This window comes from Mus caroli, chromosome 2 (assembly GCF_900094665.2).
Source record: "Mus caroli chromosome 2, CAROLI_EIJ_v1.1, whole genome shotgun sequence".
In the NCBI taxonomy this organism is placed as follows: domain Eukaryota; kingdom Metazoa; phylum Chordata; class Mammalia; order Rodentia; family Muridae; genus Mus; species Mus caroli.
In genome coordinates, this window is record NC_034571.1 from 120574099 (window position 1) to 120600037 (window position 25939).

At 44.9% G+C, this 25939-nt stretch overlaps 1 protein-coding gene across 4 annotated transcripts in view; it reads right to left on the reverse strand.

The window, feature by feature from the left end:
- The window catches only part of Nphp1 (nephrocystin 1), a 49643-nt gene that overhangs the window by 7958 nt on the left and 15746 nt on the right, over positions 1-25939 (reverse strand). Inside the window, exons 5-16 of one of the 4 annotated variants that reach the window (XM_021183855.1) lie at positions 25618-25825; positions 23259-23360; positions 20986-21095; positions 20358-20400; positions 19123-19207; positions 16982-17076; positions 14842-14970; positions 12275-12349; positions 10674-10784; positions 8821-8903; positions 7217-7293; positions 5186-5285 (exon numbers count right to left, since the gene is read on the reverse strand). In XM_021183855.1, the coding sequence (XP_021039514.1) occupies positions 5186-5285; positions 7217-7293; positions 8821-8903; positions 10674-10784; positions 12275-12349; positions 14842-14970; positions 16982-17076; positions 19123-19207; positions 20358-20400; positions 20986-21095; positions 23259-23360; positions 25618-25825 (1218 nt within the window). Of the gene's footprint in view, positions 1-5185; positions 5286-7216; positions 7294-8820; positions 8904-10673; positions 10785-12274; positions 12350-14841; positions 14971-16981; positions 17080-19122; positions 19211-20357; positions 20401-20985; positions 21096-23258; positions 23361-25617; positions 25826-25939 lie in introns of all 4 variants that reach the window. The other 3 variants (XM_021183849.2, XM_021183845.1, XM_021183840.1) reach the window with 3 other exon arrangements.

Here is a 25939-nt window from a genome sequence, read left to right on the forward strand (position 1 = left end):
TGAAGCAACTGTAGCATTTAATACATGTCTAGTATATAGCAAAGGCTCAAAAAAAAGGAATTTAATATTGAAGTTAAGATGGTATCAGTTTTCAATAGATTATTAAAACTTTAGGGTGGAATATGTAATCTCCATGGTAAACACACACCTGCACAGAAGTGTGCACAAACAAATATTCCTGATGTACAGACTATACACAAATGGAAACAGAAAGGAAACCAAGTATCAGTGGCAAAACAAAAGAAATAGGAAGGAAAACAGTGAGGAAGAAAATGAAAACCAAAGCTATAAGACACACAGAAAAAGAGTAACAAATGCCAAAATAACAGCACTCCCATGGGCAACTACATTAAATGTAAGTGGATCAAAACTCCCCAATCAAAATATATAGATTGGAAGAAAGAATTTAAAAAGATAATTCCAACTATATAAGAGTCTTGCTTTAGACTCAGGACAAACATATTTCAAAGGTTACAAAGGTGGCTTCAATTTTTATAATTAATCCCTTATTTTAATATCTTGTCAATTTGAGAAGGGAAAATGATCAGACAGGTAAAAGTCAGGCTTCCGGTTGACTGGAAGAAGAGATGAATGAAGCCATTAGGCTGGTGTACAGGAGCTTCCCGGAATGCAGATGAACATCCCTGACCACTCCCTAGCCCTGCCTTTCTAGGCTGTCTTTCCTAGACATATGCACTATTTGGCTCACTGAGCACATAAAAACCCCCGATTTGTATGAATTCAAGCTAGATTTCATGATTGACTATTGAGGAGCATTTCTGGTGCCCTATGAGGTCATGCTGTGACTCCTAAGGGCAGTCTACATCTGGCTGTGGCCTCTGTGGGCAGTGCTCCAAGGTCTGCCGAGTACTGCCTCATGCTGAAGATCTCATTTTGCCAGGGGAAGAGGTGGGGCCTTCCTCCCTCCTGTCTGCCCCCTCTTTCTCCTACAGATCTGCCTGCTCCATCTGTCTGGTAGGTGTGGGCACTCCTTCAGGGTGGGTGCTCCTTCAGGGTGGGTGCTCCTTCAGGGTGGGTGCTCCTTTCCTTCCACTTCCCTACTACATGAGGCAATGGTATTTCACTTTGTTTCTTAGAAATTGCCTAATTTTTTCCAAACCTAAGATGACCAGAAAGTTCTAAGCTACTAAAGGCTGAGCTGAATAAGTGGGAAAATGCTTCACTCCAATTTCACCTGGGGATCACCAAGCCAGGAGCAGAAGGGTGTAATGAATGGGCCCCAGCAGTAATAATAGTTTTACTTTATTTTTAACAAATGTAAGTAAAAGAGAGAAAGGGGTGGAAATGTGTCACACAGACAAAGGAAAATCACTGTAGAATTTACACAGACCATTGCTCTAGGCAAATGCTTCCTTTCATTCAGAACCCCAAGGGCCTAATATTGAGCTCTCTCCCCTCAGGACCTCAGAAGTGTGCCTTTGGTCAAACCAAGTCAAATTAAGTCCCTTTGGAAAATGGCTCTAGGTGTGTGTTGGGGGTGCATGCCTTTAACATCAGCACTCAGGAGGCAAAGGCAGGTGGATCTCTGTGAGTTCAAGGCCAGCCTGGTCTTCATTAGTAAGTTCCAGGGGCAACCAGAGATACATTAGTAGAGAAACCCTGTCTTAGAAAGGAGAGAGAGAGAGAAAGAGAGAGAGAGAGAGAGAGAGAGAGAGAGAGAGAGAGAGAGAGAGAGAGAGAGAGAGAATGGGGCAAGTGTTGGTGGAGCTAAACGGAGCTACCATCACATCACATAACAGGCTCACCACAAAATGAGGCTGTGGGCCTAGGGGCGGGCCCTTCCTTGTGCAAAGAAACTGGTAAAAGACCTGGGTCTGCACTTTGCACTTTCACGTCTTCTGATATACAGAGGATCCCTAGGATTTGCAAAAGTACTGGATGGGTGAGGCACTCCAGCAAGCTGGGTGAAAATAAGCACAGGACAGTTCAAACCGGGCTTCTCACCTGCGACCAGGCCTCCACTGTGTGTGAGCTTTGGCATAATAGAAAAAGCTCCACAGAGCATCATCTCTCACCGTCTAGCAGAAGAGAACGGTACTGAAATACAGGTGAAGGTAAAGCAGGGGCCAGTGGGACTAGGCGTGGAATATACCTTTAAAGGGGAGGAGAATGTAGGGGTGTCGCTCCCCTCCTTCTCTCACCCATGGAGGGTGGCTTGTCAGGGATGTGAGGATGCTGAATAGGCCAGCCCTGCCTGTCTTCCCTTCCCTGGTATGGAAGCTCAGAGAATTCTGTGGAAAGCTCACATGCTGGTGCCCAGCCTCTCAGGCCTCACAGTCCATAATCCTTTGGCCCTAGAAAGTCCATGGCCTGGTTTCTCTGAGAGTCATCCTGTTCTTGGATTACACCAACACTATGCTCAAAGCAGAATGACCATTTCAAGATACAGCTTTAATCTGTGGGTCTGTGATGTTTTGAATATGCTTGGTCCAGGAAGTGGCACTCTTAGGAGATTCGGCCTTGTTAAAGTAGGTATGGCCTTTTGGAGGAAGTGTGTCACTGTGGGAGTGGGCTTTGAGACCCTCTTCCTAGCTGCTGGGAAGAAAGTCATCTCCTGTTTGCCTTTGGAAGATGTAGAACTATCAGCTTCTCTAGTACCATGCCTGCCTGCACGCTGCCATGCGTCTTGCCATGATAACAGACTGAACCTTAGAACCTGTAAGCCAGCCCCAGAGAAATGTTTGCCCTTATAAGAGTTGCCTTGGTCATGGTGTCTCCTTATAGCAATGGAGACCCTAACTAAGACAGGGTCTAAAGGAAAAGGACCATAGCAGACAGGCAGGAGGGGCTGGGAACAGTGGGAGGGACGTCCCAGAGAAGCACAAGAGGACACAGCAGGAAGATCTCTCCTTGGAAATCATGACACACACCTATTTCTGTGCCTCCTGTGAGCTGCATGTAACATATACCTTGGTGGTGCCTGAAGTCAGGGGGACAGGGACTAAGGACTTTTGCCATGACCCTACAATACAAGGCAGTGTTTCTAGTTTCAGACAGATGGCCAGTTTGATATTGAGGCAGTGGAGAATATCTGAGCAACAGTATTTGAGCCAACAAAGCAGCATTAAGAGCTGTTCCTGACAGCCACTTGGGAACCCTGCAGGCCTGGCCACAGGTGAGTGGCGGGGCAGCGCAGCAACAGGAGAATGAGGACAGGACCCGGCTTTCTCTTACAAAGCCTGCCTCTGTGAGGCTCTTGTTCCCCACTCCGTGAAAAGGACAATTTTTCAAGGGAAGATTGGCCAAAAGGGGGAGGGTAGATTAAATGTTTTATGAATATCTAGGGACAAAAAAAAGCCAAGAGTAAATAGTGTCCATGAGCACATTATTAATGGCTGCTGACTGACTGAACTGTAAAGTATACCCCACACTTCAGCACAACCTGGACTGAAAACAGCCATGCTCCGAGGGCAGACCAAGCCTCTTTCACTTCCCTACTTCATTAAAAAATGTAAATTATATTATTCACTTGTGTGTGGGGGCAGGGGGAGTTGGTTCTCTCCTTTGACCACATGGACCCTGGGGATCAAACTGAGATGGTCAGGCTTAGCGGCAAGGACCTTTATCTGCTGAGCCAGCTGGCCGGCAGCTATTCCCTACCACTTGGTGACTTGTGAGCCAGGTCCTGGCAGGACAGGGCTCTGCAGCAGGCTCTGCCCTATATGTCTTCCGATTCTGTATGTGCCCCATGATCACATCCCTCAACCCTTCAAGGCCTATTTAAAGACAATGTCAGATTTTACCAGACATGCTCATTTGAGCAAATTCTGGAATCACATTTACATTTGTCTATGCATAAAATCACTCTGCCAGCACATACCCAGAGGAGCCTAGGTTTGTGTGTATGTCACACATAGATATGAGCTAAGTGGTTTCACAGGCTTCCTTTCATTAAACCCTATTCAGCTTTATAGGGCAGATGCTGTTAAAGTTTGAGATCCTGAGAGAGGTGCTTCAGTGACTACAGGGCACTGAGTAAGGCGCTGGTAGATCTGAGATGTCACACATGTAGATTCAATCTTCCGGAGGAAATTCCAGTTAAAATAACGGGAGGTAAACATCCCTCAAATTTAGAATGGTCCACCCCTCTTCCCCAAGGCAGTATCGGTGCTGTCAAGAATGTAGAGGAACCGACACGTTCCTGCTTGGCTAGTGACGAGGCAAATGGTGCAGTCAATGGACAACAGTCTGGAGCTTCTTACCAAGTTAACGAAATGCTCTGTAAGTTAGCAATTCCATCCCAGGTACTTTACCCATAAGAAATGCAGACATGTGCATTATATGCAAATATCTGCAGCAGCTTTACTCCTGTCTGACCAGATCTAGAAACATTAAGCAAGGCATGGACAAGCCAACAATGCCTATCCATCAAGTATAGCACCAGCTAGAACAAAAAGGACCAAGTTACTAACAAGCCCACAGCATGGACGGGCCTCTAGTGCAGCTCCAAGTCTACCCAGCACCATCCATGAGGGTTTGGAAAATGTAGAAGTGTTTAGGAAAAAGACATATGAGTGGCTGCTTGAGGCTGCAGCTGCAGTGCTCATTGCAAAAGGACAGGAAAAACTTTTTAAAAGAGAGAGGGAGAGAAGGAGAGGGAGAGGGAGGGAAGGAGAGAGACCAAGAGAGAGAATGAGGTGTTCTCCATCTTGCCTACAGGAACTGTTATATCCATCATCATGAACATTTGTCAAGACTGAACTGCTTGAAAAAAAGGGAATTTCATTACACATGAACTAGAGCTTCCTAAACCTGACACAGAAAAGAAGGCCACCCCTGAGCACAGGATTATACACTGGTAAGCCTCGCCTATTCAAGAGCATCTAAATTATCTAATGTGACATCCATTACCTAAAAATATAGGTGTAGATGTGTGTGTCATGTAGAGGCTAGAAGATGGTATTGGATCCCCTGGAGATGATTTATGGATGGCTGTAAGCTGCCTGACGTGGGTGCTGGAATCCAGCCCTGGTCCTCCGGAAGAGCAGCCAGAGCCGTAAACCACTGAGCCAGGCCTCCCGGCTTTACAGCCACCATGTGAGCTAATGGGAGGAAGTAAACCTGAGCTTGATCACTGTTGCGCTGCTCAGAGGCGAGAAGTCCAGCAAGCATCCCTTTCCCACTTGTCCCCTGCCTCTCCCAAAAGCCCAGGCCAGCTACTCACCTGAGCATGGCCCTGGACCTCCTGTTCAGAGACCGAAGTTTCACCAGAAGTTGAGGCTGCCTGCGCATGCTTATCATCTGACGGAAAACACTGCCCTGTGCTACAAAAACATCAGGAATGTGGAGCCGGAGTTTAAGTGCTTGGGACAGTGTTCATTCAAACACCCATTCAATGAGAATCTACAGCCAGTGGAGCTGGACTGCACGAAAGGCAGTGGTCACCTGCCCAGCTTCTATGAGCCTGTCTTGACATGAATATGAATGCGTCTCCAGAAAGTGCCTCACAAGCCACTGTGACAGATGCTCTGCGGTATGAAGGGAGCTGATAAAACATGCCTGGCTCCAGATGGAACCAACAGATTCTTAGACTCCATGTCTGTTCTCCAAAGCCAGACTCCCACTGTCACTGTGGGGCACTGTTACTGTTGGGACACTGTTGTTGTGGGACACTGTGGAGCACTGTCACTGTGGGGCACTATGACTGTGGGGCACTATGGGGGCACTATCACTGTGGAGCACTGTCACTGTGGGGCACTGTCTGTCACTGTGGGTACCGTGGGGCACTGTGGGGTGGATCTGGAGCATCATGCCTTGCCCTGGATAGTGGAGGAGTGCTCCGTGTCTGCTGACTCACAGTCTATGAGGAAGGGCCATATATCTGTGTTACTGCCCAGGTCACTGCTTCTCCAGGGCACGGATGGGTGGATGGTATTAAGGACACTCTGGGTTTTTTTTGGGGGGGAGGTGAGAGAGAACAACTTGGCCTGCATTCAAAAATCTACATCCTTTGAATGAGCTTATTCTATACATTTTCTATCTGTCAAGTATTTTGCTGGCAGTTTTTATGACAAGCTAGAGTCATCTGAGAGATAGGAACCTCAGCTGAGAAAATACTTCCACAAGATCAGGCTACAGGCAAGCCTGAATGCCATTTTCTTAATTAGTGATTGATGTGGAAGGGGCCCAAGGCCATTGCAGGTGGTGCCAATCCTGAGCTGGGGGTCCTGGGTTTTAAAAGAAAGCAGGGTGAGCAAGCCAGGAGGAACAGGCCAGTAGGCAACACTCCTCCATGACTCCTGCCCTGTTTGAATCCTGCCCTGACTTCCTTCCATGATGGAAGACCATGTGGAAGTGTACATCAAATAACCCTTCCCACCCCAAGTTTTCATGTTTCACTACAGCAATGAACACCCCCCCCAAGCCAGGCATCAACACAGTGTCCAACAAAAAGGAGCTGAGGTGGGGTCCCCATTCTTCACAATTCTAGAGTCTCAGAGGTGTCAATAAAAATAATCACTTAGTGGCTCAGCATTCGCACTGATGGCACATGAAGGATTTGGCTCCAAGGGAAAGTGTATTTTGTTAGGATGCAGCTGTGCTCTCCGCTGCTCTACTGCTCACTTCCGTTTACGGAAAGGAGGGTAATAAGGTTCTACATGCCACTTCGAGGCCCTGGAGTGCTGCAGACACGGCCCAATGGATAAGAACACTGGCTGCTCTTGCAGAGGACACAGGTCCAGTTCCCAGCACCCACATGGTAGCTCACAACCATCTGTAACTCTAGTGCCAGGGTATCTGACGGCCTCTTCTGACCTCCACAGGCACCAAGCATGCAATGCAGTTCAGAGACATACATGCATACAAACACATACATAAAAAAAAAATAAGTCTTAAAAAAGACCTATATATTAAAGGCGATCACCAGCCTGAATACTATGGAGGTGGTGGAACCATTTGGGGATGGGGCCTTCAGGGACACATTCAGGCACTGGGCTGTGCCTATGAAGGAGATGCAGGGACCCGTGCCCTCTGTGCTGCTCCCCAGCCACTGAGGGGTGGAAGGCTTCTTTACCACATGCTTCGCCATGGTGTTCTTTGCTAACAGAGACCCAAAGCAATAGGGCCAACGGGTCAGAGACTGAACCCTGTGGAAATGCAGACCCAAATAAACCCTCCCTCCTTTAGCTTGCTTATAGCAGGGTCATGGTGATTAAGAAGCCAGCTGACGGAGGGTCACACAGAAGGACTGTACCTCTTCTGGACACTGAAGGGTCCACTTCAACACCTTTTTCGTAAGGAGTGCCGCCATTCAAGAAGAGTTCATATGTTCTAGGAAAGAACAGTACATGTGACAGGTCCTTGTCATGGGCATTTATTTGTCAACTAGACTCTGCCAGGAATGCTTTTCAGCATGAAGTTATTCACGGACATCTTACTAAACTCGTGGGTAAATGAGAGTCAGGATGCAGACTATTCTATGAGGTAGCAACCCAACAGACTCTCTCCTAAGCGCAAACTGCAGGAAGTGTGGTGTCCACATGGAGAGAAGGAAGATTCTGATGTCACTAAAATGATTTGACTTTAATGGTATGTGCCAATAAGTAATAAGCTTTAACTTTCGAATGTATTGAGTCATTACTTGCAGTGAAGTCATTATTCAGCCGTGCCCCTCCCATCCCTTGCTAGCTATGTGCTCTCCTGAGTTGTTGCCCCTGGGTCCCATGTGCCTCTCTTCTGTGGAGGTGTAACTTAAGTGCAGAGAGAAGCTAACGGGCCTCTTTATCATGCACTGCACTCCTAGAGAGGTTTCCCTGGATCCGCACACCCAGCTTTTGATGATCAGCAACTTCCTTCACACAACACACACGGTGGCAATTAAAAACAGCTCTCACTCCACCTCTGGGGAGGGACACCTCATCTCTTCTACTAACTACACTATAACCCTGAGTTACCATGCAATATATCACCATTTATATTATACTTGGTATAAAATAATTTTTTCAAAAAATTATAAGAAATCAGGGTGTCCACAATGATACAATGATAACTAATGTCCTCTCCTCCTTGCTAGGGTGATGCCAGATAACTGGTGGCCTGGACTCTTATCTCTGCCCAGTGGTAAGAAGGCTGTGAGGGGGTGTTGCCTAAGTAATCCTCACATGAGGCTCTGAGATAGGAAGTAATCTCCAGATTAGAGGCAGAGGAACCTGAGACCTGGAGATGTTAAGGAACCTAACTGGTCACCCAGGAGGAGCTGGGCCCACCCAGAATCATCTCAGCCCCAATCTGCCCCTCTGTCTGCCTCTCTGTATCCCCCTGGGAGTTCACGCTTACGCTCTTGACTTGGGTCTTTATTTTCCCCTATTTAAAACTGAAATTACCTATTTCTTGTTAGCTTTTGAGACGGGGAGGCAATCTGCTCTCCCTTGTGTGTGTAACACAGGGATTGGCCCAGTCTGCTCCTGCTCTTACAGCCTCCGTTTGTTTACAGTTGTTGCCACTGCAGTGACCTGCCTGCTATGGAAGGCGGAGGATAGCAGACTCACCATCTGCTCTCTGAAGCGAGCCAGGCTCTATTTTGAGCACAGTGAAGTGTGGTGAATCCATGAGGGCTACAGACTGAACGTTCTCAGCACACAGCCCAGGCAAACACCTTTTAAAACAAGAATTCTCTGGGTCATTTCCTTCTCATTAGGGGAGCATGTGAGCTGTTTTCCCAGGCTTCCTCAGACACTAAGATGGATATGAGATTCCTCTTCCCAAACTTGAACTATTAACAGAACACATCTGAGGTGGACAGTCCTGAGGGATGTTTCTACAAATCCCTCACTTGTAAGGAACAGTGAGCTCACTTACTTTGCTGGAATAGGAACTCCACTGGCATCGAAAAGCTTAAGAAACACCCAGCCACAGCTTAACTCTCCTCTCTCACCAGTTGACTGAAATAAAACGAACACATGGAACAGTGCTTGAGCTAGCCACTTACGAGCACACACTGCGTCCTCACATTCTCTCTAAGCATCTAGCTGTCCTCAAAGAAATGAGATGCTGCTTGCCAGAGCTCCATTTTACTTGTAGGTCAGGTGTTAAAAGTGGTACTTCAAATGACAATTCTGCTTTATCACAGTCGCTTTGAAAGGTCCCTTAGAACCCCACCCTGAGGTAACTGTTGCCACTGGGTGGGTCTTCAGTGCTATACAGTTTGGGAACAGTGTCAAATCACAGGATCCTACATGGCATTCTGAAGCTTTGTTTTACAGGGGAATGGACTAGAGGAATCAGTAACTCAAGGATCCCTTTCCTCAGCCCCCACGCCAGTTGCCAGGATCAGTGGGGCTCACCTGTCTCCAATGCCCTACCCATCTATCCTGAAGATGTAATGGGATCTTCCTGTGATGACAGCTCTCTCAGGATCAGAGTATGGACACGGGGAATCTCTGGTGAGTGTGCACTCCAGTGGGTTATTTCTCTGACAAGCATTAAAGCACACTTCTGATGTTCCCTTGCCTTTGTCTCAAGTCCCTGAGTAAGAACTGTGACCTACAGGGTTAAGTGGCCTCCTCTGGGAAGTCCCAGCCTTTAAGAGAGATTTTGTTCTTTGAAAGCAACTGGAGTTCATTGATGCTATAAATGCCAACAAAACCCTTCTGCCTTAGCTAACACTGAGCATTACCACACACAAATGGGAACCAGAGCAGAAAGATGGCTCAGAGAGTCAAGGTGCTTGCTGCCAAACCTGACAACCTGAGCTCGATGCTCGGGACCAAACAGTGAAAGGAGAGAGTCAACTCCTAAGACTGTTCTCTGACCTACATGCTGTGCCCACTCATAAATAAAATGTATTTTTTTTTTTTAAAAAAAAAAGAGAGAAAAAAAAAGCAAGGTAGTGGTGGTACATGCCTTTAGTCCCAGCACTTGGGAGGCAGAGGCAGGCGGATTTCTGAGTTCAAGGCCAGTCTGGTCTACAGAGTGAGTTCCAGAACAGCCAGGGCTATACAGAGAAACCCTGTCTCGAAAACCAAATAAGTAAGTAAATAAATAAATAAATAAATACATTTTTTTAAAAAGAGAGAGTCATGGGCTGGAGAGATGGCTCAGTGGTTAAGAGCACTGGCTGCTCTTCCAGATGTACTAAGTTCAATTCCCAGAAACCACATGGTGGCTCACAACCATCTATGATGGGATCTGACACCCTCTTCTGGTGTGTCTGAAGATAGCAATAATGTACTCACATAATATAAATAATTTTAAAAAAATGAGAGTCAGCATCAATCTGGTTCCTTTATAGTTAATTTCTGATCACAGAAATCCTTCTTTGTGGTTTCAGTGTGGATTTCCCCCTAAAGGCATGTGTGTTTGATTGAATACCTGGTCTCCAGCTGGTTTTGGTTGCAGAACCTTTAGGGGTGGACCCTGCTGGAGGAAGTGGGTCACTGGGGTGGCCTTGAGGTTACAGTCCAGTCCCATTTGTTCCCTGCCTGCCGCCTCCCTCTGCTGCCTGGCGTGCTTCCCTGCCATGGTGTTCTTATCCCTGGAACTGTGAGCCGGAATACACTCTTCCCCTGAATAAACACTTCTGTCAGGGCGTTTTACCAGAACACCACAAGTGTAGCTAACATAGCTTCTATCACTTTGCTTGTAAATCAGAGATGGTTCTAACGATTCCCCTCTGATGCATTAGAACAGTTTGTCTTTCAGTTTTGACATACATTGCGAATATACGAAATTCCAAGTTCAAATAATATCCCAAGGTCTGGAGTTGAAGAATTGGACCTGATAAAACAGTCACCATCGAGCAAGCATGGCAAGATGCCAGTGACCTAGAAAGATAAGGAAGCCAAAGTTACTGACAGAAGTGAAGAGCGCGCCGGGCTTGGAGTGTCCCTCATCAGCAAAGGGCTCTTGCTATACTAGAGGGAGAGAGGGAGAGCGGGGCCCACAGAGATGGCTCAGTGAGCAAAGGGCTTGCAGCCAGGCCTGAAGACTTGAGTTTGATCCCTGGGTGGACCCACAAAGTAGAGGAGAGTACTGACACCTCCAAGCTATCCTCTACCCTTCTTTTGCATGTATAGTTTTAGCATATGATATGTTAAAATAGAAAAGTGTAAAATAAACAAACAAAAAATGTTCTTGAAAGTAGATGGACCAGATTCACACGTGAATGATTAGAAGCAGAAGCATTTAGCTTTTCTGCTGACAGGGAAATTACCTTAAACCTTCTTGATTTGTTTGTTTAGTTGGTTGATTGGTTTTTAATTTTTATTTATTTTTTGCTTAGAATAGGCAAAGAAGCAAAGAACTATCAGTCAACCCCAGAGCTGTGACAAAACGCATCCTGTTTGTTACATTACACTATTTCTAAAGGCCTGAAGGCCACAGTGCCTTCAGTAGTGGATACTGCTGCTGCTCACAAATGTACGTGCACATGTTCACTCCCACATCACCAGAGCATGTGATGTGCTCAGCTTCATTCAGGAAAAGCACCCATATTACCCCTCAGCTCATCCTCACATCCTGGGAAACCAGGAAATCCTACTTTTAACGCTGCACATTGCCAGAGATGAGGGGGCAAACTGTGAAGGTCTGAGCCAAAGGACAAGCAGTGCTCCCTAGAGGCAGGGGTGAGGGAACAACGGGCTTTGAGGAGCTGTGCCACAGGGCAGTGAGGACACAAGTCACATCAAGTGAGGTGGCTGAGCCTCCAGCACAGCCTGTGCCCTCTCCCTGACCTGTCTTGTGCTAAGACCTGATACAGTAGGAGGAAGGAAACTGAAGGGCTTCTAGGGTGCAGGGGAACAAAGGGGTTAGTTGTGGGAGGGAGGCAAACGATGAAGCCATGAGTCCTTGGAGGTAGGAAAAAGCAAACCACAAACAACACTATCAAAAGTACATGAAGACTCCCGTGACTCACTAGCGTCTGTATGACACTGATCAGGGGCTCGAAGCCCTAACCTCACCACAGCCTCAGCGGGATCTGGGTGTGACACGCCAGCCCCTGAGGTGTCGCCTTTGATTCCTATCTGAGGGAAATACCAAGTGCCATTAGCACAATTGGAAGATTTCATTTTGAAAACGCCCAATCCTAATCTTATTTCTTGCTTTCTGCTCCATGAAAGGACATTTCCTAAAGTTGAAATCCACCTAGAGGCTGTGGTCACAGCTTCAGTGAGTCAGGGACCTGAGGGACTCTTGCAAAGAATAATGAAGATTTCCATTTTGCCCTAAACACTGCATGTCCCATGCAGCACACTCTGGAAGCCTCCAGTGCCCCTTCTACCGCACAGGTGAAGGCTCCCAGCAGGTGACTTACCTGAGGAGAGAAGGTCCATGTTTTTGGCTTCTTAGGCTGCCACACGGCTCGGACTGTATGGATATTACTCAGGACCTGAAAGGAGATTTTTTTTTTTTTCATTTGAAACCACATTGTAGGGGCCAATGAGACCTTGCACATCTGAATCCCAAGTCAGCAACAATGTCTGCATCTATGTGTGTATGTGTTGTATACAGGACAAAGAAAATGGAAGAACAAAAGATTAGAAGGGAGAGAAAAACCAAGCAGGCAGCTGAGGGTGGGGAGTCCAGTGCAGAGCCCGTGTTGAGCACACGTGAGGCCCTGAGCACCATCTCTACCCACAAGAAAAAAATCCGTAAAAATGCAGCATCCAGCCGAAAGCCCCAGGCTCCCTGCTTCCTTTGGCACTGCAGCCTTTGCTGAACTGCTCAGAGAACTGGGCTGTGTGGGGAGGTTATCTCTACAGGTGGCATGTCCTTACTTGGTTCTGACAGCAGCACTTCTTAGTTGTGACAGCCTTAGATTTATTGTGGGAAAATTCAAGTAAACAGCACGGGGACACGCATTCCTACTAGATGCACCTATAACGGGAAATCTACTACAATCCAGTTTTGTGAGTTGATAAACAGCTCTGATTGCTGTTTGTGGTCTATGTGACTCATCTCCTTTCCCTCCTTCCTTCTCAGATCTCTGAGTTGTTCCTGATCTTAGGGACGATGTCTGACATTTTTCTGCTAGGCCTGGTGACGCGGCACTGGGCTGCTTATGTCCTTTACAGAACCAGGGCTCTCCTCTGCCTCTGCTCTGTAGAAAATGTCTTAGGAATCATGACTGGGCTTTGAAATTTCCCACATCTTCCTACATCTGTTGAGCTCTCTGTCCATCCAGCCGTGTTCTTTGTGCTGTCAATATGACAGATTACAGTGATTGCTTGTCAAGGGTTAAATGTTAGCTGCGTAGCTGTACACACCTGAACTCTCGGCAGACACTCCCCTCTCTGTGCAATGGTGTCTGTCGTATCTACCCAGGCTCAGCCTGAGTACTGAATTAGAATTTCAGTTTCTGCAGCCATGAAGGTTATGGTCGTATAATTTCGTTCTTTTTATAGAATACTTTGGCATCATGGTTTTCCTGGCTTCATGAGATGAAGCGTTTTCTTCATATCTGTTCTATACAAGAAGTTCATATGAGATTGGTTCTAAAACTTTTTATGTTGGGAGTAAGTCATTAGTGAAGCCACGCAGGCCTAGAGTGTCCCCTAGAGAAAGGTTTCTTACTACGCTTTCATTTCTTCCACAGACATTGCTCATTCTTACTTCAGTTTCATTACATTACAGTTTTCTAAGAAACACTTTCATCAGTATTGCAAAATTGGCTGGCATACAATTGACTGTGAGAGCCCATCTTGCCCACTAATGTCTGAAGGATCTGTGTTAATGTCTCAATTTCTATTCAGATATCGGTAAAAGTGTTTTTTGTTTGTTTGTTTGCTTGCTTGTTTGTTTGTTTTGGTTTGGTTTTGGTTTTTTGAGACAGGGTTTCTCTGTATAGCCCTGGCTGTCCTGGAACTCACTTTGTAGACCAGGCTGTCCTTGAACTCAGAAATCCGCCTGGCTCTGCCTCCCAAGTGCTGGGACTAAAGGCGGGCGCCACCATGCCCAGCTTGTTTTTGTTTTTCTCTTTAAGAAACAAATTCTTCAGCTGAGCATGGTAGCGCATACCTTTAATCCTAGCACTCGGGAGGCAGAGGCAAACAGATCTCTGTGAGTTCAGGCCAGCCTGGTCTACGAAGTGAGTCCAGGATAGCCAAGGCTACACAGAGAAACCTTCTCTCAAAAGACCCAAACAAACAAACAGAAAAAAAAAACAAAAACAAAAAACCCCCCAAAAAACCCCAAACCAAGCCAAACCAAAAAAACCAATTTCTTCATAAGTTTTATCATATATCTTTCAATTTGATTCTTAAAAACCAAACATAAAAGCAAAACAACTTTTTAATGTTTTCCCTCCATTTATCTTTCCTCCTCTTTTATTAATTTCTGTAATTTCATCTTCTTGATTCTTTCAGGCTTTTCTCACTTTTCTATGCCCAGGTTTGTAAGTTGGTAGCTTGGGCAACTGATTTTGAGTTTTTAGTCTTTCCAGTATTTGCAGTAAAAGCCACAAATGTCCATCCAGGCACTAAGAATTTTTTCATAAAAGATATATTTGTTTAAAAATAATCATTCCAACTTTTGTTTGGTACTGGGTGAAAACCAGTCTCCTGCATCCGGGAGGAGTAGATGGGGCTTTGTAGGAACATGCTGCTCTGCATTCTTAGTTAAGGTGGTGGTTACACTGATGCATCTATTTGTTTATATTCCTATATATGTGTGGTGTGGGTGCATACGGATATGTGTGTATGGAGGGAGGGAGAGAGAGAATCGAGAGAGAGAGAGAGAGAGAGAGAGAGACAGACAGAGAGAGACAGAGAGAGACAGAGAGAGACAGAGACAGAGAGAGAGAGAGAGAGAACACGACACTAATAGAATACTTTTACCATAATTAGGGCAACCTGACTCGGCTCTCATGGATTGAACTCCTACCTTGCTGCCGTCAAACAGGCAGAGGCGGATGTGTCTGCTGAGAACCTGTATGCTTGTTCCTGGGAGAGGGATCATTTTACAGCTCCATAGGGTCAGAATCAATGAAACACGGCTTGGTCTCGACATGATCTGAAAGGAAAATTAACCACAACAATTATTTTTATTTATTATTTAAAACAAAATCCATTTCTAAAACATCTTTTACAAATACAGCTTAAGCAAGCAAATACAGCTAGGGGTAGCAATCCACTCTGGAAATCTTAGCACTTAAGAGGTAAAAACAGAAAGACTGGAAGTTCAAGGCCAGCCTGTGCTACATGAGGCCCTGATTTTTAAAACAAACAAACAAACAAACAAGCAAACAAGGGCTGGTGAGAGGGGGCTCAGCGGTTAAGAGCACTTAACTTAACTACTCTTCCAGAGGTCCTGAGTTCAATTCCCAGCAACCACATGGTGGCTCACAACTATCTGTAATGGGATCTGATGCCCTCTTCTGGTGGGTCTGAAGACAGCTACAGTGTACTCATATATATTACATAAATAATTATTTAGGAAAAAGAAAGCAACAAGCAAGCAAAGGAATAAAAAGAAGACATATAAACTAAAATACAAAACCCAAGAATTTTACACACGCATATATGCACAACATAGTTTTGGTGACTTTCACTTAAAATCAAAATCAGTCATTTTCCTAGAACTACATTTGAACATTGCAATTCTCTTACTTGTAAACTGCAATGAAAAGGACACGCAGACTCACAGGTTAGAATACACCTCCGAGCCATTCTGTAAGATGTGTGTGGGCATGCACAGGTGCCACAGTGCAGCACCGGGACAAGGCATTGGTGTCCAGGTTCGTGCCGAGTTCCCTAAGTGCCGCAGTCAGAAGAGGAGTCTCCTCCTCCTCGAGTAGCTTTTGTTCATGGTGTTTCATCACAGCAATAGAAACCTCAAGCGCAACCACCGCTCTCGGAGGCTATAAAACCTAAACAACCGCTGGGGTCAGGGAGGCCTGCTAGAGTAGTTGCCTATGAATTCCAGTGTGTGTGTGTGTGTGTGTGTGTGTGTGTGCTGAGCTTTTGTTAAGCCAACACCCATGCTGAGGGGTGGCTTTCCAGTGATACAGCTACACAAGTTGCCCATGCTCTTGTAAGTGACCCCACTGATGGACTGGTTCACAGTGGACTCCACAGTATCATTTCTTTGGTCTGTCATGGCCCTCTCTATCTGGGGTGATCTGAAATATCTCCCCAGTAAAGTCACAAAATAGGGACACTTCACCAAACTATAACACTAACATTTATTGAGTTCTTACATGCCCAATGCTGTTCTTTATCATTCAATTTCCATGATAGCTCTGTGCTGAAACAATTACTGCTATTATTATTAACCACCCCATTTTTACATAATAAAAACTGAGGTAAAGATAGAGGACTAGAGAGACAGTTCAGTAGTTAAGGCACTGGCTGATCTTTTAGAAATCTGGAGTTAGATTCTTAGCACCCACATGGTGGCTCACAACTGTCTGTAATCCCAGTTCCAGAGGACTCAACTCCCTCTTCTGGCTTCTGCAAGTACCAGGCACACACATGATACAAAGACATACATGCAGTCAAAGCACACACACACAGACACAAACACATTTTTCTTCAGGGAAAAAATGGCAGTGGGCTAGAGAGATGGCTCAGTGGTTAAGAGCACTGATTGCTCTTCCAGAGGTCCTGAGTTTAACTCCTAGTAACCACATGGTGGCTTACAACCATCTGAAATGGGGTCTGATGACCCCTTCTGGTGTGTCTAAAGACAGGTACAGTGTACTCATATACATAAAATAAAATATTTTTTAAAAAATGGCTGGATAGTTGGGGTTACATAGTAAGACCTTGTCTCAAAAAAAAAAAAAAAAAGAAAGAAAAAGAGAGAGAACAGTTAATATATAAAGTTAGAATTATTTCTTTTATAATGAGAGAAAACAACAGAAAAAAGGAAGATAAAGTTGAGGTGCAAAGTTTCAAATTATAAAATATCTTCCAGAAATGAGTGTGTTCTCTGCAATGTATTTGTCAATTTGCATGCTATTTACATACTTGCCACCGGAGAGACACTGGACTCTCATTTGAGCAACAGTAACCACACGTACCGTGCCTGCCTTAGCATCCCATGTTAGATCTCTGAAGGCCAGCTGCGATGTCGTGAGCTCTGGCTGCAAGAAGTAACTTGCTCGAAACTGGTTCCCTGCTGAAACAACATTCTTTTTATTTTCTTACAAAAAGAGACCTGAAATTCAAAACCCTAAATTGATACCGTTACAGGACAGGCTTAGCAAAAAATTTCTGAAAAGCCATGCAGTCACCAAGAGCTAACTTCCTGAGACAGATGTACCAGATATATATTAAAACAAGGCACAAAACTTAAAAGATATAAAGATCACCTTATCTGGGTGTAGCAGCACACACCTTTAATCCCAGCACTCAGGAGGCAGGGCAGGCAGATCTCTGAGTTTGAGGCCAGCCTGGTCTACAGAGTGAGTTCTAGGAACCCCCCCCCCCCCCCCCCCCCCCGCCCCCCCCCCCTCTAAAAAAAAAAAAAAAAGATCACCTCAGGGCAGCTTTTTTAAGAGAGTTGGCTGGAGAGATGGCTCAGTGGTTAAGAGCACTGACTGCTCTTTCAGAGTTCCTGAGTTCAAGTCCCAGCAACCACATGGTGGCTCACAACCATCTACAATGGGATCTGATGCCCTCTTCTAGTGTGTCTGAAGCTAACTACAGTGTACTTATATATATATATATATATATATATATATATATATATATATATATAAAATAAATAAATCTTTTAAAAAAGAGTTCTAAAGATTTAGACAAAAAACATGCTTCATGATAATGATGATGTATCCAAATACTTATATAAAAGGTAAGAAATCTGTAATCACTTTTTAGAGATTTGAGGGGAGAAATTACATAAGTGGTTTTACTTTTTTTATATTATTTCTTTTTTGTTTTGTTTTGTTTTGTTTTGAGACAGTGTCCCCTATAAACACCAGGGGTTCTCTAACTCTATATAGCCAAGGATGACTTGAACCTCTGGCCCTCTTGTTTCTGCCTCCCACATCCTGGGATCACAGGCCAACAACTAAGGAATGTTTATTATAGAAAGCACTATTTATTCAAGAAACAGTTTTGGAGCCCTTGCTCTGTGCCAAGTGCTATGTTAAAAGTCAGAGACACAGGAGTGAACCGGAGAGGTATGTCTCTCCCTCATTAGCTTACAGGACTGAGGGGACTGATAAAGCCCACGCTTGAGTTTGGAGGGTGTCAAGGAGTCGGGCTAAAGGGAAACAAACACATCCCATGGCAGGCATCCCTGGAAAGGATGGAAAGGGGTGGGCATTTTAGAACAGGGAAGAACAATTCCATCAGAGGCAACTTCAAGAAGACCTTCCAAGGACAACTGAACAGCCCAGGTACATAGTAGACACCTGCCACCATGGGTCTTCTTACAGCAGCTTACAGACAGTTCTCAAGCACTGGGAAAGCCCAGAATGGACACGGAAACAAACAGGTGGAGAGAAGGCTGCTCAGAAGGGCAGATGAAAGAAGGGTTGGTTCAGTGGGCTGGGGCTTGGGGCGGGCTTTAAAGTCACAGGATTAGGTATCCTGGTAACACCCATGGGCAAGTACCAAAGGCAGGAAGACTGGGAGAGGGTGGCTATAGATACAGGGAAGGTCAAGGAAATCAGAAGTCATGTTTGTGCAACAAGGAAAGGGGCTGGGAGCCAGAGCACCATGCAAGGCCTGGCCTCCACACACATGGCCTGGCCTCCCTCGCTGCCACAGGAAGGATGAGGAAAAGATGAACGCTCAAGAAGGTGAGGTTCAGAGCTGGGGAGACGGATCAGCTAAAGCACTTGCCATGTGAACTTCAGGACCTCAGAACCCAGGCAAAAAAAGCCAAGAGCAGTGTAGTGACAAGCACCCGTGGTTCCAGTGCTGGGGTTCAGAAGCAGGGGGTTCCCGGGGCTTGCTGGCTAGCCAAATTGAGTAGGGGGCCTTGTCTCAAAAATATGGTAGGGGACAGTTGATATAGATACATGGTGTCGACCTCTGGCCTCAGCACGCACGCGCGCGCACACACACACACACACACACACACACACACAAACACGTGTATGTGCAGGAGGTAGATTTAGTATCTTCAACTTGTTTGGACAATTATAGAAGAATTAGCATTCAGTCTTGACTGCTGAACTCCAAGTGTACAGAGACTGAAAGCCTGTGTTACCTTCATCCAGCAGCTGGGAGAGCGTGGAAGGCCGGAATCCTGCAGGAATGGCTCCCATCGTGGCTAACACATCAACAGTATTTATCTGCTGAAGAGAGGAAAATGAAAGACTTGTTGTTCCTGTTCCTCTTCTTGCTTTTGTAGTACTTCAACACTATTGCAAGGCAACCCCCAAGAGGGAAAAACAAACCATACAGACTGTGAAGTAAGTAATACTGCAGTGGGGGCTGGAGAGATGGCTCAGCAGTTAAGAGCACTAACTTAACTACTCTTCCAGAGGGCCTGAGTTCAATTCCCAGCAACCACATGGTGGCTCACAACCATCTGTAATGGGATCTGTCGCCCTCTTCTGGTGTCTGAAGACAGCTACAGTGTATATAGATAAATAAATAAATAAATAAATAAATAGAAAGAAAGAAAGAGAGAGAGAGAGAGAGAAAAGGAAGGGAAGGAAAGGAAAAAGGAAAAAGGAAAAAGGAGAAAGGAGAAAGGAGAAAGGAGAAAGGGAAAGGGAAAGAAAGAAGTACTGCAGGGTAAGCCCAGATTCCTCGAGGGTGGCACCTATCATGAACCCTGGTCTCTCCTAAGGACTGTGACTTCTCATAGTGACTGGAGAATGGAGCTCTGGGTTCTAAATTAGCTGCCAACGTGTCCCCACTCCTGTCAAGGTCCACTGAACACATGGTGACCACTGCACCTGATAAGCACTTTAGAAGCAATGGACGCTCTGTGTGTGCGAGCACTCCTAGCGCACCCTGGTAACAACTAAGGAGGGGAATCCAGGGCGAGGAAAGCTACTCACCACACTGCTAGTGGGGATGATTTGTGGGGTTGGGAGAAATTTCAGTGTTATATCATTTCTGATTGACAGTTTTGTAGGTGATTTCTTGCCCTGATATCTTTTTAAACATTTTTTTAAATAGATCAACTTTAATATTCCAAAATTATAGAAAGTTCATATAGAAACGCAGGATAATTCCAAGCTCTCAAATCACATCACAGATGAGGTTCTCTACTTCTTATACAGAAGGACCTAACGCGAATGCCATTTGTATCATGGGCCACTAAGTGGAAGGTGTGCCTATGTTCCCACCTTGCACCTGTTGCCATCTCTGCTGCCCCCCAGTCTCTATTCTGCTCTGAACTCAGTCTGAACTACTAAGCAACAAATGAAGTGCATCTTGTCAAATACACCAATATTATTAGACACAAAACTGGAGACAGAAGGAACCAACCTCTGAGATAGCTTTTCGCACAGCACTCCAGTGGGAATCAGTTCTAGGAAGACAAAGGAGCAAGGTCAGTGCAGGGACCAGCTGTGCCTATTTCAGCTGGGAGTCACAAACAGAGTGGAGTCACCAATCAGCTCGGGAAACTAAACAGTCTTCTCAGGGGAGGCCCAGCTAGGATTCAATGCCCTAAATGGATTACAAAATTAAACTAGCAAAATTTGCCTTCATTATAAGAAAGTGTTGAGTTATTAACAGTAAAAATAAAGCCAAAAATTTCTGAGGCTGCAGATGATTTAGTTGGTAAAATGTTTGACATGTAAGTGTTTTGAGTCCAAAACCCGAGAGCCAACATTAGATGTGGTGATGTGTATTTTTAATCTCAGAGCTGGTGCAGTGAAGACACAAGGTTCCTGGGGCTCACTGTTTACCCAGCCTAATCTAATTAGCCAGTTCCGAGCCCAAGAGACACCCAACATTAAAAAGCAAAGTGCATAGCTCCTGGGGTACACTATCCAAGGTTTCACACACACGTGTATGCATTGCACATGTCTGCACATACAACCCACTAAACACATGCTCAAAAATGCACACACAGGTTTAAGCCACCCCGATGCCCTCTCCCACCTCGTACCTCTGCTTCACCTGGGCTCCATCTGCAGTTTCATCCACTACCTCCACGTCCTCCTCACCGCCCTCCTCGCTGCCTTCACTTGACTCCAGCTTGTCTTCTTTATTATAGGGCTGAGAGATTGTGGACATACAAAGTGATGCTCAGTCAACACAGAATCAAACCACAAAGATGTATCAGTACTTAGCATAGATGAGGGTATCTGTATGCAAAGCTTGTAACATGTGTTTGGTAATTCATTATTTGGAAAAAAAATGATAGACAGGCACGGTAATTCTACAACTTGGGAGCCTGAGTCAGGAGGATCTCGAGTTTTAGCCTGGCCTGTGCTCCACTGCAAGATCCTGCTTAAGAAAAAAAGAAAAAAAAAACAGAAGAAAGAAGAAGAAGCAGGGGGAGGAGGAAAAGAAGGTAGAGGAGGAAGAGGAAGAAGAAAAGAAGGAGGAGGAAGAAGGAGGAAAAGGAAAAAGAGGAGGAAAAGGAAAAAGAGGAGGAAGAGGAAGGAGAGGAGGAGGAGAAGGGGGAAAAGGAGGAGGAGGAAGAAGAAGAGGAGGAGGAAGAGGAAAAAGAGAAGAAGAAGAAGAAGAAGAAGAACAACAACAACAACAATTAGAAGAAGAGGAGGAGGAGAGATAAGTTTAGCTTATATACCTGCCTATGTCAGATGGAATTTAAATTAAAAATTAAGAGAAGAATCAGCAAAAGTGCTGGCAAAAATGATCTTGGAATGGGATGCCCTTTTTAGAAGTAATACTAAATATAAAACCAAAAGTTATAACTGGAAACACAACACCGATAGATTTAGCTAACAAAACTACACACAACTGAAAGCCAACAAAAATATCAAACACAAATGTCTGAAGGATAATAATCCTCATTAATATTATAACAGCTGCTACATTCAATAAGAAATGATACAAATAGGAAATGAGGAGTGTTAAGACCTAGGTCAAATGTTAAGGCCTAAATAACTGTTACCTGGCTAACCTGTCATTTAGTTCTGTTATTAATATTATAAGGTAACTTTCTCATATGTTGTTTCTGCTGTTATTAGGAAACTTTCTCATGCCCAAATTGATTTCATATCCTGTTACCAGAATGATCTGAGCTCTTGGAAAGCAATCACAACAGAAGACAGTTAGACCTGCTTTGTATAGTTACCTACAACAAGCTTGGATCCAAACCACCTAGCCTGCAGCACTTCCTGCACCTGTGTATAAGCTGCCCCTGGGATGGCCCCCAACATAACAGACACACCTGCACCTATTTAGAGTAGGACTTCCATTTTGAGTAGGGGTCAAGTAAAGTTTAAGTTCCCCAAACCTCCCTCCTGGGAACTAACATCTTACTTGGCAGAACAGACACGAATGTGGGTACTGACATCGTGGTAGGCAAGTTAAGGTGTGAATTTTATACAAGGCAAATCCCCTGCTACAGTTGGATACCCCAACCAACTGAGCAGGACAAATGTACAACAAAGACATGTCCCTAAGGAGATGCTCTATTCCCAAGTCCTGAATGATGGAGTAACTTGGCACAGATGTGTGTAGATCTCAGGCTTAAAAGCCCTGTAGGATCTTGACTCAACATTCAGTTCCCAAGTCTGGGCTGCAGCCCTGATCGATCACTCCTGGGGCCTATGCTCAATAAACTATCCCTGTCTGACTGAAATCCGTGTTTGTGTGGTTTGTGAGGGGGCTTCTGGACTTATTATACTCCAACAAGGAGTAATGGCAAATAAAGCCATAATCAGATTGGTTTTGATGACCACACCCAGCACTGTCAAACATACAAGAAAACACTCTCAGGTAATGCCAAATTAGTAAAAACAAGTCAAATCTAAAGATGTCTGTGTGGGTCATCACAGCAGCGGCTGGCTACCTGTTCTCTGTCTCTCCATCTCTGTTCTGAAAGCATTTCTGACTACACCAGGCACTGGGGAGGCTGAGACAGGCAGATCCCTGGGACTTGGTAGCCTATGTTGAAACCCAATGAGAGACCTTGACTCAGAAACTAAGATGAACAGTACCTGAAACAGTACTAACCCAAAGCACCCTCATGATGGTAGTGTTCCTGGGCTTACAAGCATGCCCCGGGCNGGCGCTCGGGGGGGGGGGGCGGTAAGTACATTTCCCCTACTCACCGTCTCTTTAAAATTAAGCCAATTCTCTATCTCAAACCATTCACTTACCAACAAGTCAGAAGCACAGCTCCATGCTTATTACCATCAACATGGAAACACTTTAGTTGGAAAGGCAGAAATGGTCAGGACTAACCTCCAAGTAGGTCCTGGGAATGAGACCCTCAACTCCTTCAGCATCCTTAGCCAGCCACCAACCATCAGGCTTCTTTTCAATTATATGGAGAATGTCCCCTTTCTTAAATGGAAACAAATTAGAAACTGAACAAAAATTATAAAATCATGAACAATATTTCATTACAAATGCTTCAAAAATATCTTTTTTTTTTACAAAGGTAAAATGAGCTTATTTAGTCCCATTTAAAAGAAAAAGAAAAAAATCCATAACACTCTACTACTGACTCTTTGTGACTATAAATGAACCATCACATGAAGCATATATTCACGTGACAAGCACCTTTTCACTGTGTGTGCGTGTGTGTGTGTGTGTGTTTGTGAATGTTTTGCCTGCCTGCATGTCTATGTACCACATGAATGCCTGATATCTATGGAAGTCAGAAAGGGTCTTGGATTCCCTGGAGCTGGAGTTGCAGGTGTTTGTGAGCCACAATGTGGGAGCTGGCAACCAAACCCAGGTCTTCCGTAAAAGCAGTAAGTGCTCTCAACTGCTGAGCCATCTCTCCAGCCCCCTCAGTACCATTTAAGGCACCATGCTTATGCTAACACTTGGATTATTATAGAAGACACTGTGGATTTTGCATCTCTCTTTGGACATTATCTTTCAGAAGCAGCATGTGAATCCTTGAGGAAAATCAATTCTGTGAAGTTAAAATTAAACCATATGCTGAAGCAAAAGTAGAACTTATCTAATATATTCCAATTAACACCTTGAATGACATTTATGCATACAGAAAAAATATAATCTACCATCTAGATATGGTGAAGGAAGGTAAAATATTGTAACTTGTGAGTTGTTTAAGAGCCCACTGCCCAGGCCTGAGACTGAGAACAAAGCAGAACAGCCCTCAGGCCTGCCAGGGCAGGGCTGTTGTAAAGGCATTCCTAAGAACATCTTAACTGTGAAGATGAAAAGAATTCAAGCATGCAGGCAAGGCCATCTGGCCGGAACCTCCACTCTGTCTATTGCCCCTTGGCGCAGGGTAAAAGTCATACATCAACTGGTTGCTATGTGAACAAAGATAAGCCCCCAGCCCACAGGAACAAAGTCCTGTTGCTCTGTAATCCTTCTGTTAATGTTTAAATAAGCCAATAGTGTGTCGCTATGCTGAATTCCACACCCCTAAGCCCCTTACCCCATAAAAACTCCTAGCTTTCGAGCCTCGTGGCCGACATCCGTTATCTCCTGTGTGGGATGCATGTCGGCCCGGAGCTCTGTAATTAAACGTCCTCATGTAATTACAGCAAGAGATGGTCCTTCGTGATTTTTTGGGTGCACGCCGAATCAGGAATGGGGTGGGGGTTTCCCCACTAGGTCTAACAATGGTAGTGATACCTTTAATCCCAGCACTGAGAATCTATCTATCTATCTATCTATCTATCTATCTATCTATCTATCTATCTATCTATCTATCATCTTTAATGAGCAAAGAAGTTCTACCACTGATGATGCTGAGAAGCAAAGTGTTTCTTAGAGTATACATTATGTCTAATATTGGTGGCATTCTTCAAACTGAAAAGGAATCCTATGAACTAAAATATAAATGTGTAAGTTTTATAATACACTTATACATCATATTCATTATTTAATTCTGAAAATTGGTAACTACAAGGACTAAGATTAGTATATTCTTTAACATTGTCACTCATGTTGATGGCAGACAATCACAAGCTTCTTCAAGAAGCACAAGTCTCAGGCCAGGCTGACTCAGTGGGAAGTGGTTGTCTAGTACTTGCAAGGCCTGCAGTTTGCTCTCTAGCACGGAAGAAGCAAGAAATACCCTGAGGGGTTTTGGGGGGGGGGGTTGAGGGGTGGTGGTGGTGGTGGAAGGGAGTGTTTTGTTTTTTTGGACAAGGTCTCATCATGTAACCTTGGCTGGCTTGGAACTCACTATGTAGACCAGGCTGATTTTGAACTTGCATATGTCTGTCTCTGCCTCCTGAGTGCTGGCAGTAAAGGCCTAAGTCCATTGCCAGGGGCTGCAGAAGTGTCTTTTAACAACTTGACACATGCCTGTTGCTGCAAGCTTAACTCAAGCTCTGCTTGAGTTAAGTAATTTCATGCATATCACAAGTATAAAATTTACCCTTATTAGGAGTTATCAAACCTGCAGCTATTTTTTCAAAAAAAAAAAAAAAACCAAATCTTTAGAAGGAGTAATTTTAATAAGAGAGCCTCTGATTAGTGCTACTTAGATATTTTGGTTATTTTTCTAAAGATGGATTATTCTCAGGCCTGTGTAACATGAGCACACATAGCCTTTTGTACTGTTAGCCATGCAGTTACCCTGGCTATCCTGCAGATTACTCCACCTTACCTTAAAGGTCAAGTCCCCAGTCTGCTGAGCAGCGAAGTCCCCAAGAGCAATATATGTGACAGTTTCTGTTTCTGCTTGTTTCGGGGAGGCTTGTTCTTGCTTTCCGTCCCCATCCCCTTCTGACTCTTCTTCCTCTCCACCAGTTTCTTCAGTTTCTTCATCATCTTCAGTCGTGTCATCTTCCTCCTTGTCACTGTGTGCCTCAACTCTGTAAAAAACACTTCTATCAGGAGGACCATCTGGAGTTGCATGGGGGCTGGTGGAGGGGGGAGGGCAGTTCTATCAGGAAGACACCTGGAGTTGAATCCTGGCATAGTGACTG